We start from the raw sequence: 18,680 nt of genomic DNA on the forward strand, positions 1-18,680 counted from the left end.
ACGGGGAGGCGTATTTTGCGGGGCCCCACACTCCGAGAGCACTCACCTCCTCCCTGTAGGCTGTCTTGTCATTGTTTGTAATCAAGCCTACTACTGTTGTGTCATCTGCAAACTTGATGATTGAGTTGGAGGCGTGCATGGCCATGCAGTCATGGTTGAACAGGGAGTATAGGAGGGCACGCACTCTTGTGGGGCCTCAGTGTTGAGGATCAGCGAAGTGGGGATGTTGTTTCAGGAAATCCAGGACCCAATTGCACAGGGCGGGTTGAGACCCAGGGCCTCAAGCTTAATGATGAGCTTGGAGGGTACTATGGTGTTGAATGCTGAGCTGTAGTCAATGAACAGCATTCTTACATAGGTATTAATTTTGTCCAGATGGGATAGGGCAGTGTGCAGTGTGCAGTGATGGTGATTGCATTGTCTGTGGACCTATTGGGACGGTATGTAAATTGAAGTGGGTCTAGGGTGACAGGTACGGTGGAGGTGATATGATCCTTGACTAGTCTCTCAAAGCACACTCTCAAAGCACATGATGACAGAAGTGAGTGCTCCTGGGCGATAGTAATTCAGTTCAGTTACCTTTGCATTCTTGGGTACAGGAACAATGGTGGCCATTTTGAAGCATGTGGGGACAACAAACTGGGATAGGGAGAGATTGAATATGTCCATAAACCCACCAGCCAGCTGGTCTGTGCATGCTCTGAGGATGCGGCTAGGGATGCCGTCTGGGCCAGCAGCTTTGCGAGGGTTAACATGTTTAAATGTCTTACTCATGTCGACCACGGAGAGCCCACGGTCCTTGGTAGCGGGCCGCGTCGGTGGCACTGTATTATTCTCAAAGCAGGGCAAATAAGGTGTGTAGTTTGTCTGGAAGCAAGACGTCAGTGTCCGTGACGTGGCTGGTTATCCATTTGTAGTCTGTGATTGCCTGTAGACCCTGCCAAATGTGTCTCGTGTCTGAGCCAATTGCGACTCCACTTTGTGTCTATACTCACATTTTGCTTGTTTGATTGCCATGCGGAGGGAATAACAACACTGTTTGTATTCGGCCATATTCCCAGTCGCCTTTCCATGGTTAAATGTAGTGGTTCGCACTTTCAGTTTTGCGTGAATGCCGCCATCTATCCACGGTTTCTGGTTGGGGTAGGTTTTAAGAGTCACAGTGGGTACAACATCTCCTATACACTTCCTTCTAAACCCATTCACCGAATCAGCGTATACGTCAATATTATTCTCTGAGGCTACCCGGAACATATCCCAATCCGCATGGATTCCGATTGGTCAGACCAGTGCTGAATAGTTCTTAGCACAGATGCTTCCTGTTTGAGTTTCTGCCTATAGGAAGGGAGGAGCAAAATGGAGTTGTGGTCAGATTTGCCGAAAGGAGGGCGGGGGAGGGCCTTGTATGCAAGTTAGAGTAACAGTGGTCCAGTATTTTTCCAGCACGAGTGCTACAGACGATATACTGATAGAATTTAGGTAGCCTTGATCTCAACTTATCTTTGTTAAAGTCCCCAGCTACAATAAATGCAGCCTCAGGATATATGGTTTCCAGTTTGCATAAAATCCAGTAAAGTTCCTTGAGGGCCATCGTGGTATTGGCTTGAGAGGGGATATACACGGCTGTGCCAATAACAAAAGAGAATTCTCTTGGGAGATAATACGGTGGGCATTTGATTGTGAGGAATTATAGGTCAGGTGAACAAAAGGACTTGAGTTCCTGTATGTTGTTACAATTACACCATGAGTCATTAATCATGAAACATACACCCCCGCCCTTCTTCTTCCCGGAGGGATGTTTATTCCTGTCAGCGCGACACACCGAGAATCACGGTGGCTTTACCGAACCCGGCAGCATGTCCTGAGAGAGCCATGTTTCTGTGAAACAGAGTATGTTACAATCCCTGTCTTTCTGGAAAGCAACACTTGCCCTAATTTTGTCGATCTTGTTATCATTGGACTGGACATTAGTGGGTAATATACGATGGGTGGTGTATGATGCCTCTGAAGTCTGACAAGACCGCTTCATCTTCCTCTTCTCTGGCGACGTTGTTTTGGGTCGGCCTCTGGGATCAGTTCAAATGCCCTGGGGGGTGATGCGGACAAAGGATCCGCATTTAATAATGGAATAAGTTTGTTCTTCGTGGCCTTCAATGTTGCATACATTTTTTGGTACCCTTCCCTAGATCTGTGCCTCAACACAATCCTGTCTCAGAGCTCTACGGACAATTTCTTCGACCTTATGGCTTGATTTTTGCACTGACATGTTCTGTCAACTGTTGGACCTTATATAGACTAGGCAAGTCAGTTAAGAACACATTCTTATTTACAATGAAGGCCTCCCGGGGAACAGTGGGTTAACTGCCTTGTTTAGGCGTCAGAACGACAGCTCGGGGATTCGATCCAGCAACCTTTCAGTTACTGGCCCAACACTCTAACCACTAGGCTACCTGCTGCCCAACCAAATCATATCCAATTACTTGAATTTACCACAGGTGGACTCCAATCAAGTTGTAGAAATCTCAAGGATGATCAATTGAAACAGGATGCACCAGAGCTCAATTTCAAGTCTCATAGCAAAGGGTCTGAATGCTTTTGTAATAAAGGTATTTCTGTTTTTTATTTGTACTAAATTTGCAAACATAAAAAATATATATATGTTTTTACTTTGTCATTAAAATATATGTAAAAAAATAAATGTAGAAAAGTTACTTTTGTCCTCTGAAGAAGGGGGTGGATGGGCCAATAAAATACAAAAAATAAAGAGTGTGTAAGTAGAGTTAGGTTGGTGAGCTTCCCCTTACACTGTAATGAGCTTTGGGTGTCTAGAAAAGAGCCATGTAAGTCCAATTATTAAATGCTTTACCGTCTTCCATTGCTTGAAGACCATGCCTTTGTACAGAGATGGAAATTGGTACAAAATACCAACAAGGTGGACTGGAAGGCTATGTTAAGTTAAATAAATCAATGACTATAGTAACTGCCTTGGTGCCAAAAAAAGTAACAGGTGTAATGTAGTGAACATTATGCGATAATCCAGTCCGTGTATTGGTACTGTGGGATTCCATTTCCATGTTTTACAATAGCCAGACAATGAGAGTTATATGCCATGTGAACTATGTAATGCCAGCATACTAATGAGTAAAGTTAAACTAAAGTATACGAATGCCCCCGACCTCAGTTCTTATAAACATAAGCAAAATTAACAACTGTGCATGTTACAATTGGCGACTAGTGAAACGCACAAGAGAAGAATGCAATTTACAAGACGAACTATGTTCCCATTGTATGTTCCCTCTGAGGTTGCCCTTATCTTGACCTAGAGGCTCACTCTTCTCTCCGTGAGCTTGTCCAGGAGGGGTTGTATTTTTGATGGGAGTGTCTAGAATTGACAATTGATATATGCCATAGGATGAGGTAATGTTTTGGTTCTAAGTGGTACCAAGAACAAGATAAGAACTTCAGTTTAGGAGACCAAACTGAAGGATAATTTATAGCCAATGCTGTCTGGCTAGGTGTGTCTTGGCTATAAATGATACTAAGAACTGTTTTGTAAGCACTCTCATATAATTCATTTATGGACACTGAATTGATCTGAGAGTCACAGGGCTATGATGAAGCTCATATAATTAAAGATGGACTTTATGATAACTCTGACTTGTGTGTGGTTTGCTCTTTCATGATTTGGTAATACAGGAAATTTCCACGACACCACTCCAAGTGAACCAGCTGATGGTTCATTCATAAGCCAGTTTACCAATGAATACCAGGACCTCTTCCAAGGTATAGAAAAGCTCAGACTTTCAAGTGAAGCTGCACATTGTGCAACCACACAGGAGGATTCCTTTTCACATGAGAGAAAAGGTTAAACAGCAGCTTGACACACTAAAAATCCAAGTTACATCCAGACTCAAGGTACATCAACCTTCACTACACATACTGGCCTCTAGAGATACACCAGACTGAACTTTGGCATAAATTCAGCTGCCGAGGTGTTTCAAAATGCAATACAGCAAGTGCTACAAGGCACTCCCAACATGAGAAACATGAGTGATGACATCCTAGATCTCAAGATGAACACAACGCAAAGTCTTAAAGCTGTGTTTCAGAGATTGAGAGAGAAAAATCTCACGCTGAACAAAGGAAAATGTAAATAGAGCAAAACAACACTTGAGTTTTATGGCTATGTTTTACCAGAGCAAGGCATTTCGGCGGATCCAAAGAAAATCAAAGCCATACAGAATCTGCCAGCGCCTCGGGAAGTTCGCAATCTCCTGGGCATGACACAATACTGCAAGAAAAGCCTACTTTGACCCAGCCAAGAGGTCGACACTGTTAGTTGACGACAGCCCAATTGGTTTAGGTGCCATACTAAGTCAGCACAACCCTACAAGTGACAAAGACGCCCATATCATTGCATATGCCAGCCGAGCGCTCTCAGAAGTTGAACAGTGCTACTCACAAACCGAAAGAGAAGCTTTGGCGATCATCTGTTAATGCGAAAACTTTCACTTGTTTCTCTATGGAGCTCACTTAACGGTCATCACAGACCATAAACCACTAGAGCTTATCTTCAACAACCCAAAAGCCACACCCCCAGCACGACTTGAGCGATGAAGACTGAGAATACAACCCTACAGCTACATTGTGAAGTACAAAGCCGGTAAAGACAACCCCGTCGACTACATGTCAAGACATCCCATCGCAAAGGTAACCCCACAAAGAACCTCTCACATGGCAGGAATACAGTGCCTTGCGAAAGTATTCGGCCCCCTTGAACTTTGCGACCTTTTGCCACATTTCAGGCTTCAAACATAAAGATATAAAACTGTATTTTTTTGTGAAGAATCAACAACAAGTGGGACACAATCATGAAGTGGAACGACATTTATTGGATATTTAAAACTTTTTTAACAAATCAAAAACTTAAAAATTGGGCGTGCAAAATTATTCAGCCCCTTTACTTTCAGTGCAGCAAACTCTCTCCAGAAGTTCAGTGAGGATCTCTGAATGATCCAATGTTGACCTAAATGACTAATGATGATAAATACAATCCACCTGTGTGTAATCAAGTCTCCGTATAAATGCACCTGCACTGTGATAGTCTCAGAGGTCCGTTAAAAGCGCAGAGAGCATCATGAAGAACAAGGAACACACCAGGCAGGTCCGAGATACTGTTGTGAAGAAGTTTAAAGCCGGATTTGGATACAAAAAGATTTCCCATCTTTAACATCCCAAGGAGCACTGTGCAAGCGATAATATTGAAATGGAAGGAGTATCAGACCACTGCAAATCTACCAAGACCTGGCCGTCCCTCTAAACTTTCAGCTCATACAAGGAGAAGACTGATCAGAGATGCAGCCAAGAGGCCCATGATCACTCTGGATGAACTGCAGAGATCTACAGCTGAGGTGGGAGACTCTGTCCATAGGACAACAATCAGTCATATATTGCACAAATCTGGCCTTTATGGAATAGTGGCAAGAAGAAAGCCATTTCTTAAAGATATCCATAAAAAGTGTCGTTTAAAGTTTGCCACAAGCCACCTGGGAGACACACCAAACATGTGGAAGAAGGTGCTCTGGTCAGATGAAACCAAAATTGAACTTTTTGGCAACAATGCAAAACGTTATGTTTGGCGTAAAAGCAACACAGCTCATCACCCTGAACACACTGTCAAACATGGTGGTGGCAGCATCATGGTTTGGGCCTGCTTTTCTTCAGCAGGGACAGGGAAGATGGTTAAAATTGATGGGAAGATGGATGGAGCCAAATACAAGACCATTCTGGAAGAAAACCTGATGGAGTCTGCAAAAGACCTGAGACTGGGACGGAGATTTGTCTTCCAACAAGACAATGAGGCAAAACATAAAGCAAAATCTACAATGGAATGGTTCAAAAATAAACATATCCAGGTGTTAGAATGGCCAAGTCAAAGTTCAGACCTGAATCCATTCGAGAATCTGTGGAAAGAACTGAAAACTGCTGTTCACAAATGCTCTCCATCCAACCTCACTGAGCTCGAGCTGTTTTGCAAGGAGGAATGGGAAAAAATTCAGTCTCTCGATGTGCAAAACTGATAGAGACATACCCCAAGCGACTTATAGCTGTAATCGCAGCAAAAGGTGGCGCTACAAAGTATTAACTTAAGGGGGCTGAATAATTTTGCACGCCCAATTTTTCAGTTTTTGATTTGTTAAAAAAGTTTGAAATATCCAATAAATGTCGTTCCACTTCATGATTGTGTCCCACTTGTTGTTGATTCTTCACAAAAAAATACAGTTTTATATCTTTATGTTTGAAGCCTGAAATGTGGCAAAAGGTCGCAAAGTTCAAGGGGGCCGAATACTTTCGCAAGGCACTGTATGTGAACGTTATCATTGACAACACAGTTCCCAAAGTTATGACTTTAGAAAAGGTGCAAGAAGAAACAAAGAAAAGGCTCAGCTCACCACATGACACACAAGATGCTGATTTCCAAACATTAAAAGCACTCTTTCGCATGAAACATGAACTAACAATCAATACACAAGCAAACGTCATTCTGAGAGGAACGCTGCTCGTTCTTCCAATCTCTCTCCAAGAAAAAACAATCAACCTAGCTCACACAGGACATCTAGGCATTGTCAAAACAAAACAGCTACTGAGAGAGAAGGTTTGGTTTCCAGTCATAGATGACATGTTGGAAAAAGCAATTCCACACTGCATTCCATGTAAAGCTGCCACTGTAGAAAATCATATGGAACCACTGCCTATGTCGAAACTACCCAAAGGTCCATGGCTAGAAGTATCAGTCAATTTCTGCGGTCCTTTCCCATCCGGTGACTACCTACTTGTAGTTGTCGGCGAATACTCAAGGTGTCTGGAAATTGAAATCGCAAAGTCCATATCTGCCAAACTTCCCAAACTTGGCAAAGTTTTCTCCTCCTTTGGTGTACCTGAGATTGTTAAAACGGACAATTGACCTCCCTTCAATGGACAGTCCTTCACCATCGTGAAGGCGCACACCTGTTACCATCGTTACGCGCACCTATGCATGTTCAGACTCACCTGGACTCCATCACCACCATGATTACCGTCCCTATATATGTCACTCCCTTTGGTTCTTTCCCCAGGCGTTATTGTTTCTGTGTCTTGTCTGTGTGCTGTTATTGTTTCTTGTTTTGCATTACGCTGTGTTTATTTATTAAAACAATCACTCTCTGAACTTGCTTCCCAACTCTCAGCGCACACGGTTAAAAAATAACGCCTCACCTAAGAGAAGCATCAGGGAGTGTTTTTTGTTGATATTGTCTCAGTGGGAATGACTTCGAGTCCGGGAGCCACTACAGGCTCCCCTGCCTCCGCCAGCTCGTAAGGCTCTCATGCCTCAGCCGGATCGCCAGGCTCCCCCGCCTCAGCCGGTCTGTCAGGTTCCTGCCCCCCAGCCGGCGACAGGTTCCCGCGCATTAGCAGGAGTGACTGATCCCCGGGATCGTCCCTTTGGTTGGCGTCCTGCGGCTGGAGCCAAACGCGCCGGGGAGGGGTATCGTCACGTATGCTCTCTCTCTGGCGCTCTAGGTCGCCATGGTCCCGCATCTCAGCCGGATTGCTAAGTTTTCCTCTGTGTCGGGCCTAGGTCACCAGGCTGCTCGTTATGGCGCACACCTGTCACCATCGTTAGACTCACATCACCTCCCTGATTACCTTCCCTATATACTGTATGTCACTCCCTTTGGTTCCTTTCCCAGGCATTATTGTTTGTGTTTCTTGTCTGTGTGCTGTTAGTGTTCCTTGTTTTGTATTATGTTGCGTTTATTTATTAAAACACTCACTCCCTGAACTTGTTTCCCGACTCTCAGCGCACATCGTTACACATATCTGCCCACTCATTGGCCAGAATGGTCCTATCTGATCTCGTCTCTATCCTCCTTCCCGCCTGCCTTCCATATTTGAGGACATTTATTTCCATTGTAAGAGTGGTCACTTGACTATCTTGTCAATCTAATAGATCATCTTTGGTGACACTCCAGCTTAACTCATCCTCTACATTTACTGAATCGGTTGAACAGTGCAGAAGAGAATCTCCCCTGACAGTTATTTTTCTCTAGTCAGGATCAGAAAGAAAGACGTGCTCCGTTAGGTTAATTGGACAGAAAGTGCACTGGCAGAAAGTGATGTTGCCGGGTTTCCAAGGAAATAGTATTTTCAACCTAACTTCCGTTTGGGAACTCTGCTGAGACGTCTTTCTATGCCTGCTATGTTAGGTTACTGACTATGAACAGTACTGTCACAGAACAATGAGCCAGATATTTCACCGGATGTATAAGTGTGAAGCATCCAGTTGTTGTTTCCACTAACTACCAAATATGGTGATGAGAGGAAGCCCAGTGGCCGGCAGTGGGAGAAGATGGAGATTGATTTTGGTCAACATTAATGCAAATATTTTCATCAATGAAACATTTTATCTCAACACAGTTTCTGTTCCCAAAACTCGAATCGGTTACGAACAGAGTGGACAGTTCGTAGATTTGACCTTTTTCCAAAGTTGTAAAAAACTACGTTGTTTAGGAATGCAAGGGCGAATTTAGTTATTGCACATGCTCACTTCACAGAGTAGGCGTTCCCTAACGACAATAAGCAAATACATGCTAGAACCGCCAATAGGATCTCGCTAGCTCATGCTTGGCTCTGCCCCCCTCCTTGCTTGTTCTGCCCAATATGAATAATTTGTTCCCATTTGAAACGACAGGCTGTGGTCCATCTTGGGTTAGTTATAAAAATATTTGGTACTGTCTTTGGAAATACTGTATATAATGACGAGATGGTTTTGACTCCGCCCTAACATAGTTTGGGCTTTGGAACATTGTGAGTCATTGTCCGAAAGGCAGACAGGCAGGCGGTCCCAATAGGGTCTGTCTCCAGCAGATACGTCTCATGCCACAGACACTGTGAGACATGACCTCAGACAGGTCGAATTGTGCCAGAGAGGATGGCGCGTCACCGCCACCAACAGCATGGTTGGTGAAATTACATTTAGAATTAGAGTCTAAGTGATTTTGATTTGATGTATTAGAATCCCCATTAGCGATAGCTAGTCTTACTGGGGTCCGACACATAACTAAAAAGACATTACAGACAAAATACTTTACAATTGACATATTTCAGAATGTTAAAATGTAGTGTGTGTGCATCTATCAGTTACACATACATGTCAGTACATACAAACAACAAGTAGGTCACATGGGTTAGAGGAGTTATGCCGTGAGGTGTTGCTTTATTTGTTTTTATGAAACCAGGTTTGCTGTTCACTTGCACTACATAAGATGGAAAAGAGTTCCATGCACTCATGACTCTTTATAATACTGTACATTTCCTTGAATTTGTTCTGAAGCTGAGGACTGTGCAAAGACCCCTGGTGGCCTGTCTGATAAAATATGTGCAGTCAAAAAAGCAGAGCCTCACTTTATTACCGACAGACATCTTTACAATCATTGAATCGACAGTATATGTTTTGACCATGACAGTTTACAATCTAAGGTAAAACCAAGTAATTGAGTCTCTTCAACTTGTTCAACAGCCACACCATTCATTACCAGATTCAGCTAGAACTTAGAACTAGAACTTATGGAATGATTTGCTCTTAGTTTTAGAGATGTTCAGGACCAGTTTATTACTGGCCACCCATTCCAAAACAGCTTGCAACTCTTTGCTAAGGGTTTAAATGACTTCATTAGCTGTGGTTGCTGATGTGTATGCGGTTGAGTCATCGGCATACATGAACACACATGCTATGTTTAATGCCAGTGGCAGGTCATTGGTTAAAAAAATAGAAAAGATTAGATGGCCTAGAGAGCTGCCATGCGGTACATCACTCTTTACATGTTTGACATTAAAGAAGCTTCCATGAATGAAAACTGAGTTATATTAGATAGATAGCTCTGAATCCACGATCTAACAGTACAGCTCCCACAATCTTGTTATTATAAAAATGTTCATCAGTCATTTGTGTCATTGCAGTGCATGTTGAGTGCCTTCTCTATAAGCATGCTGACTCTGTTGTTAATTTGTTTACAGAGAAATAGCTTTGGATTTGGTCAAACACAATTTTTTCGAACATTTTGCTAAGCGCTGGCATCAAGCTGAATTGTCTACTGTTAGAACCAGTAAAGGCCGCTTTAACACTTTTGTTGGGTAGCCAAATTACCTGCCTGGATATAGCCACTATATTGTGATCACGACATTCAATTTGTATGGATACAGCTTCAGAATAAAGTTCTACAGTACATGTGGATGATCTTGTTCCTGTAGTGTTGTAAACATCCTGGTTAGGTTGATTAATAACCTGAACCAGATTACAGGCACTGGTTACAGTGAGAAGCTTCCTCTTGAGTGGACAGCTTGATGAAAATCAGTCAATATTCAGGTTCCCAAGAAAGTAGACCTCCCTGTTTGCATCACATACACTATCAAACATTTCACACATATTATTTATATGCTGACTGTTAGCACTTGGTGTCCTATAGCAACATCCAAAGGCAAAGGCTTTAGATGTGCCAGGTGAACCTGAAAGCACAAGACTTCAATAACACTTGACATAAGATCTTCTCTAAGCATTACAGGGATATGGCTCTGAATATATATACAGCAACACCTCCCCCATAAGCATTTCTGTCTCTTCTACAGAAGAGACAGGAATGTGTTACTACTGCTGTATTATCAAATGAATTATCAAAGTGAGTCTGAAAAATGGCAAATATTTGAAGGATTTCATTAACCTTATTTCTAAGGTTGAAGGTGGTTGAAGGTTGAAGGTGGTCTTCTTCGGCTTGCAAGCCTCCCCCTTTTTCCTCCAAACATAACAATGATCATTATAGTGTTTATACTTGCGTACTATTGTTTGTACAGATGAACGTGGTACCTTCAGGCGTCTGGAAATTGCTCCCAAGGATGAACCAGACTTGTGGAGGTCTACCATTTTTTTCTGTCTTGGCTGATTTCTTTTGATTCCCCCATGATGTCAAGCAAAGAGGCACTGAGTTTGAAGGTAGGCCTTGAAATGCATCCACAGGTACACCTCCAATTGACTCAAATGATGTCAGAAACTTCTAAAGCCATGACATCATTTTCTGGAATTTTCCAATTTGTTAAAAGGCACAGTCAATTTAGTGTATGTAAACTTCTGACCTACTGGAATTGTGATACAGTGAATTATAAGTTAAATAATCTGTCTGTAAACAATTGTTGGAAAAATTACTTGTGTCATGCACAAAGTAGATGTCCTAACCGACTTGCCAAAACTGTAGTTTGTTAACAAGAAATTGTGGTGAAAAACTAGTTTTACTGTCTCCAACCTAAGTGTTTATACAATTCAGACTTCAACTGTACATACATCCCTGGCATATTACATCATGTATGCAGCAGCATGCAATACATTTTTGTACTCACCTTGTTGTGCTGTGCTCACTTCCTTCCAAACCACGCATTGTTGAATTTGCAATTTTCAACTTGTTGTGTAATGTTTATGTCCAATAGCCGATGAGCACCAATACATTTTATTTGTAATTTCTCTTCATTATTTATATTCATACGACAAGGACTGAAAAGGATTCGCCAGTAGATTGTCAACTTGATTCAAGACAATGACTGCAGTCCAATCAAAGCTACTGTACATATAACGTGATTTGACTTAATTTTATCATATAACGACCGTGAGCCTTCTTTATCAATGACCGTGAGCCTTCTTGGATGAGCACTTCCAATGTAACTCTATGGCAGCACCCAAAGGGCTAGAATTTCCATAGTTTACCCTTAGACTTCGAGGTGACGTACAGTCGTGGCCAAAAGTTTTGAGAATGACACAAATATTAATTATCACAAAGTCTGCTGCCTCAGTTTGTATGATGTCAATTTGCATATACTCCAGAATGTTATGAAGAGTGATCAGATGAATTGCAATTAATTGCAAAGTCCCTTTTTGCCATGCAATCACAAAAAAAAACATTTCCACTGCATTTCAGCCCTGCCACAAAAGGACCAGCTGACATCATGTCAGGGATTCTCTCGTTAATACAGGTGTGAGTGTTGATGAGGACAAGGCTGGAGATCACTCTGTCATGCTGATTGAGTTCGAATAACAGACTGGAAGCTTAAAAAGGAGGGTGGTGCTTGGAATCATTGTTATTCCTCTGTCAATCATGGTTACCTGCAAGGAAACACGTACCGTCATCATTGCTTTGCACAAAAAGGGCTTCACAGGCAAGGATATTGCTGCCAGTAAGATGCACCTAAATCAACCATTTATCGGATCATCAAGAACTTCAAGGAGAGTGGTTCAATTGTTGTGAAGAAGGCTTCAGGGCGCCCAAGAAAGTCCAGCAAGTGCCAGGACCGTCTGCGGGATCGGGGCACCACCAGTACAGAGCTTGCTCAGGAATGGCAGCAGGCAGGTGTGAGTGCATCTGCACGCACAGTGAGGTGAAGACTTTTGGAGGATGGCCTGGTGTCAAGAAGGGCTGCAAAGAAGCCATTTCTCTTCAGGAAAAACATCAGGGACAGACTGATATTCTGAAAAAGGTATAGGGATTGGACCGCTGAGAACTGGGGTAAAGTCATTTTCTCTGATGAATCCCCATTCCAATTGTTTGGGGCATCCAGAAAAAAAGCTTGTCCGGAGAAGACAAGGTGAGCGCTACCATCAGTCCTGTGTCATGCCAACAGTAAAGTATCCTGAGACCATTCATGTGTGGGGTTGCTTCTCAGCCAAGGGAGTGGGCTCACTCACAATTTTGCCTAAGAACACAGCCATGAATAAAGAATGGTACCAACACATCCTCTGAGAGCAACTTCACCCAACCATCCAGGAACAGTTTGTAGATGAACAATGCCTTTTCCAGCATTCCAGCATGCACCTTGCCATATGGCAAAAATGATAAATAAGAAAATCGGCGAACAAAACATCGATATTTTGGGTCCATGGCCAGGAAACTCCCCAGACCTTAATCCCATTGAGAACTTGTGGTCAATCCTCAAGAGGCAGGTGGACAAACAAAAACCCACATATTCTGACAAACTCCAAGCATTGATTATGCAAGAATGGGCTGCCATCACTCAGGATGTGGCCCAGAAGTTAATTGACAGCATGCCAGGGTGGATTGCAGAGGTCTTGAAAAAGAAGGGTCAACACTGCAATTATTGACTCTTTGCATCAACCTCATGTAATTGTCAGTAAAAGCCTTTGACACTTATGAAATGTTTGTAATTATACTTCAGTATTCCATAATAACACCTGACAAAATATCTAAAGATACTGAAGCAGCGAACTTTGTGGAAATTCATATTTGTGTAATTCTCAAAACTTTTGGCCACGACTGTAGTGTCCCCATGACACTGAGCACTGAGCCAATCATGGCGCAACGCTCCGTATTTTCTGCTGGCTTGCCCCACCACCACAGAAAGCACAGAGCTTGGCTGAAACACCTGCATTTTGGAGCTGACTTACTCAAGAAAACAAAAATGGTTTTATTAACTCAATGAAATAGATGATTTTTTTTACATGGTTTCCAAACTGATATGTGACATGTATTAATGGCAAAAATATATATTTTATTGCTTAAAATGCCCTGAATGATGGGTCGCCACTGAGTTGGGGGAGGAAACGGGACGGAAGGGGTGTAGTGGAACAGAACTAATGAAGAGAATTTAATGTAGTTAGGCCTTGACTGGCCTTTACACTCCAGTACAGTGGCTGGCGATGTATGCATCTTGAAGGTAGAATGCGACCCGCCAACCCAATTCCAACGAAGAAGAAGGTGAAGATTTCTGATAGGAGCTCTGTAACTCATTGCGAAACATTTGTCCAACAACATCCAGGTTGGGTAGTTCAACTATATATTTGGTTATTCTTTCTAGTCTAAATAATTGAGCAATTCTGTTTTCGATTTTTCGAAAACAGAAATATTTTCTTGCTAGCTACATTACTTTTCAACACGACATCATAACGTTGTTGTCACACGTGGATACTACTACTGCCGTGAGTTAGCTCATCTGCGAATTCCTAGCTTAGCTACCATTTGTTAGCAAGGACATTTTCGTTTTCATAGAAGGTTAGCTTTTTGTGTTAGACACGATCGTTCATGTGAACGTATAGTGTGAGATTCGATGCCTCCTGCAAGCAAACGGACGAGAAAAGAGGACTCACTGCTGGAGTTGGCGTGTGAGTGGGGGTCCTGCCAAGATTCGTTCGATCGGATGCAGGAGTTCTGCGAGCATGTGGAGGGTCACCTCAAGGCGCTGGACATAGAGGACGGGGGAAATTACTCATTTGGTGAGCGGGCAAGGGGAGCATGGATTACTCTCTTTTCACAGCCACACAGTACCTCCGACGTGGAGTGACGCTCTGTGTGAGAGATACAATGCATAAGAGAGGAAAAGTCTAACCTTAATTTTTATTTGAGATAAAGTAGCTATCAAAGGCTATTGTGGAAGACACTCATGTTGTACAATGCCATATGCATGTATCTTGTTCGTTTTATGTCACTAGAGGAGCACAGCTGTCTATGGAAAGATTGTGGGTTCTGCTCTGTGGAGAGTGCCGAGGAGTTTAAGCGCCACGTCTATTTCCACTGTTACCACACCAAGCTGAAGCAGTGGGGCCAGGGGGTACTCAAGGGCCAGCTCAGCATCGGCACCTGCACCATTGGCCTCCACAACCGCAACATCGTGCCTGACATCACAGACAACTTCATCTGCCAGTGGGAGCAATGTGAGGTGAGACACTGTTGGTGTGGGTTATATCTAGCTTAGATGTGAAGCTTGTGGACAGACAGACATGGCATTAAGCCGGGCATAGACCAGGGACGTGAACAGTCAGGCACGAAACACACACAACTCTTTCATTTAGATGGGCTCAAATCTATTCAAGTGGACCGGTTTAAGCATATCAGTTTAAGTGGTGAAGTTTTCACACATTTGTTGGTCTTAATAAGTTCATTACTATGAGAATAACATGTTTTTGTGTGTGTGCATTTGCAGCAACCCTCCCTTGCTAACCCAGAGTGGTTCTACCGCCATGTGGAGATGCACAGTATGTGTATGGATGTACCCTCTGCTGATAAGGAGCTCTTGGTGCGCTGTGGCTGGAAGGGTGAGTCCACTGACCCCTGTAAAAATGGCAGCAGTGATTAACACAGGCTAGTTTACAACTTTTCATGGAGAAGTAGAGGTGTTTGTGTGTTTCAGTTGAAGGATGTGGGGTTTTTGATTATTTTGGAATTGAGGGTGGATAAAATAGGTAAAAGCAGGTTATTACTGATTTCATGTGACCTGGAACCATAGTGTAACTGCTACTGAGAGTATCACCTACATATTTTCCCCTGGCTTTTCTCCAGACTGCGAGGCCACATTTAAAGGGCGTTTTAAGCTGCGGGAGCACCTGCGGAGCCACACTGGGGAGAAGGTGGTGGCCTGCCCAATCTGTGGAGGGATGTTTGCCAACAACACCAAGTTCTTTGACCACATCAGACGGCAGACCACCATCGAGGGTGAGAGGGGAAGGTCAGGGGTGGATTGGATTAATGCCGTTGCTAACATTGTGGAGTATAACCCAGTAACAAATTTACTTAATGACTGACTATAACTGTGTGTCTGTGGTCCCTTGTCTCTCCTAGGTCAGAGGTTCCAGTGCTCCCACTGCTCCAAACGCTTTGCAACAGAGAGACTACTGAGGGACCACATGAGGAATCATGGTCAGTCCCTTGAACTCCCTTTGTATTTCTATTACACGTTGCTGTCGTTTGATGCCCAGTAATACTGTGCTCTGATCTGTATCTTTTTTTCCTTCTCGCTCCTTCTCTGCTGTTAGTAAATCACTACAAGTGTCCATTGTGTGATATGACCTGCCCATCCCCCTCATCACTGCGGAATCACATAAAGTTCCGCCATAGCAACGAGAAGCCTTACAGCTGTGAATACTGCGAGTACAGGTAGGTTAATAAATTAGGAAAATAGTTAGGTAATGCCCAGGACTCCCGGTCAGTAATATAAGCCAACACCATCCATTTCTGACAGAGATCATGTCCATACTCTATCAATATTATGAAAGTGAATTATATTGAAGGAGTACCTGTTTAGTGTGTGCAAGTGTTAACGATAGTATGGGCAGAACCCATCCTAACCCGTCTTTCCTGTGGTGTGTGTGTGTATCTCTCCTCAGCTGTAAGAACCTGATCGACCTTCGTAAACACCTGGACACCCACAGCACTGAGCCGGCCTACCGCTGTGACTTCAACAACTGTGACTACACCACACGCTCACTGCACTCCATCAAGAACCACTACAAGAAAGTACATGAGGTGAGTTAGGGATATTTACAAATGTTTATCCTTTTTATACTGCTGCACTGTGCTGGGCTGGCCTGGTCATGCGTCCATCGCAGTTGGTGGAAATGTGCTGAAAAGGACAATATGAAGCCAGCCCGGTACGGTTTGTGTCCGCCATGAAAAAACAACTCTATTAATTGTGATCCATTCCAAAACTATGTGTGACCTATTTTCTAAGATGTTTGCTTTTTGTGTTGACGACTCAGGGGGATTTTGTGGCTCGCTACAAGTGTCATGTCTGTGAGCAGTGCTTCACTAGGGGAAACAACCTCACTGCCCACCTCCGCAAGAAGCACCAGTTCAAATGGCCCCCTGGACACCCCCGATTCAGGTACCAACATAGCAAGCGTAACATTTATAGCCAGCATACTAGGACAACCAATTCTAAAGTGCATGTGGTTGAGATTGCATCTAACAGCATGTTTATGTGGAGATGGTTTGTATTAACAAGGCCTCATTCAATGCAAGTAGTTTGACTCCAGAATCATTACTAGGTGAATGAGAAAGTCTTGAGCATCGTTCGGGAATCATTTTGGTCTTGTGGCTAACACCTCCGTCTTCCTTCTCTCTCCCAGGTATAGGGAGCATGAGGATGGCTTCATGCGTCTGCAGCTGATCCGCTATGAGAGTGTGGAGCTGACCGAGCAACTGATGAGAGAGAGACCGGAGGGCCACGAGGGGGAGGGGGAGGACGCTGCCCGGACAGATATCCTGGGGCCTGGGGAGGATGCCAGGGTAGTAGCACACTCCACAGAGGTACAGGTGGAGCTGAGAGGGGTGCTGTTGGAGGGGGAGCAGGAGGAGGGTGTGTTCTATGATTTGACTGGGGGGGACTCGTCTCAGGCAGGGGAGGACACTGTGATCCTGCAGCTACAGGACACTGCTCAGCAGCTGGGCATGCAGGTGGTATAACCACTACAACCCCTCACATAGACATGCTGCTCATCTAATGGCTTGTTCCTCTGAGATACTGAGCAGTGACACAGCACAGAGGCACCAGGACTAAGGGAAGGACGGGAGAGCTTTACCGTTTTTTTTGCGTACCTGTCTACTGAGTATGAGGAGGGGGAACTCTTCAAGGATTCACACATCCTAAATATTGGGATTTAACCAGCAGGACTGGCCTTCCCTGCCATCACTGCAGGGCCCACACTCCTCATAGCACTCTGTCAGAAGATATGGAGTTGATATTGTGGATGTGATTTCTTGGGCTGAAGAGTTGTTTTCCAACGTCTGATCCTCGATTGTTGGAGACCAAGACAGTTGCTATGTTTTGCATTATGAACAACTTTGAGCTGAGCTGAATGGACTTCATAGGTGTATACTATAAAGCAGGATCAATGAGTTAGCCAGCTAGAGTTATATAACTTGTTATATTTTTTGGGGGGGTGGGGGGGGGTTGAAATGTGTTGGTCTAAAGGCGTCAGCATGCTTCAGTTCGGCTGGCACCTAGCCAAACTTGGCTAACCGAATGAGTGTGCTCGCATACACCCTTAAATGACCTTTGCTTGAAAAATTTGAAAAAAAGCGACAATAGTACTGTTTGTCTAATCAGAATTAATTTAAGATGACTCAAGAAATCTGTAATTAATCTTGATGTTTTTGACGAAGAAATCTTAGTCGTGCAATTTTATATCTAAGATGTTTGGTGAAGTATTTTTCAAAGGAAAAAATGTGCTTGAAAATGAGTCGTCTCTCGTTGAATGACAACAGACTATTCAAGAATCCATACTGTTGACCAGTCACAGACAAAGGGGTGTGAGCTTCGGCTCTGAACTTCGGCTTGCCTCCAAAACGTCACAAAATGTCATCTTAATATATGCATAAACTCTGCCAAATTGTTTTGGCTGGGAAGCATGAGGATGCCTTAATTCAGTGTTTTCCAACTCCAGTCCTCGAATACACCCAAACAACGCATAATTTTGTTGCTCTGGAGAATTTCATCTAATTCAACTTATTGAGGGTTTGATGATTAGTTGAATCGGGTGTGCTTGTCCAGGGCTACAACAAAAATGTGTTGAATACAATTGATTCAAGTTAAAATAAAATAACCAGAAAATGAATAGTTATTGCTGGTTGTTTATCTAAGTTAGCTGGCTAACTCATTGACCCTGCTTTTTATTATACCGCTCAGCTGTTTGATTTGACATTTGTTTTTTGGTCCTGGGCAATAAACAGATTGTGCTTTTTATTGGCTTGTATCGTATTTTGCATTGCTGTCACTCACCTTTTTAGAGTGTGTATATTTAGTTTGATGCACATTTCAGAACATTGCATGTAGATGTGAACTGATGATTCTCTATCAAGTGAAGCAGAACGTTG

At 43.3% G+C, this 18,680-nt stretch overlaps 1 protein-coding gene across 1 annotated transcript; it reads left to right on the forward strand.

Annotated features, from left to right (window-relative positions):
* The first annotated feature begins 13,803 nt into the window (after positions 1 to 13,803).
* LOC139419638 (histone H4 transcription factor) lies at positions 13,804 to 18,549 on the forward strand. Its single transcript, XM_071169619.1, has 9 exons — positions 13,804 to 14,305; positions 14,522 to 14,748; positions 15,013 to 15,124; positions 15,369 to 15,521; positions 15,648 to 15,725; positions 15,842 to 15,962; positions 16,193 to 16,331; positions 16,565 to 16,689; positions 16,934 to 18,549. The coding sequence occupies exons 1-9, from the start codon at positions 14,140 to 14,142 to the stop codon at positions 17,268 to 17,270; spliced, it is 1,458 nt and encodes a 485-aa protein (XP_071025720.1). The 5' UTR covers positions 13,804 to 14,139; the 3' UTR covers positions 17,271 to 18,549.
* The last annotated feature ends 131 nt before the right edge of the window (positions 18,550 to 18,680 follow it).

This window comes from Oncorhynchus clarkii, chromosome 10 (assembly GCF_045791955.1).
Source record: "Oncorhynchus clarkii lewisi isolate Uvic-CL-2024 chromosome 10, UVic_Ocla_1.0, whole genome shotgun sequence".
NCBI lineage: Eukaryota > Metazoa > Chordata > Actinopteri > Salmoniformes > Salmonidae > Oncorhynchus > Oncorhynchus clarkii.

Excerpts from the sequence above, each read along its gene's own strand:
- LOC139419638 (XM_071169619.1), top strand. The coding sequence starts at position 14,140 with ATGCCTCCTGCAAGCAAACGGACGAGAAAAGAGGACTCACTGCTGGAG. Across the intron at positions 15,125-15,368 it reads GGTGCGCTGTGGCTGGAAGG|ACTGCGAGGCCACATTTAAA; the intron begins GTGAGTCCACTG and ends GCTTTTCTCCAG. Across the intron at positions 16,690-16,933 it reads CCTGGACACCCCCGATTCAG|GTATAGGGAGCATGAGGATG; the intron begins GTACCAACATAG and ends TCTCTCTCCCAG.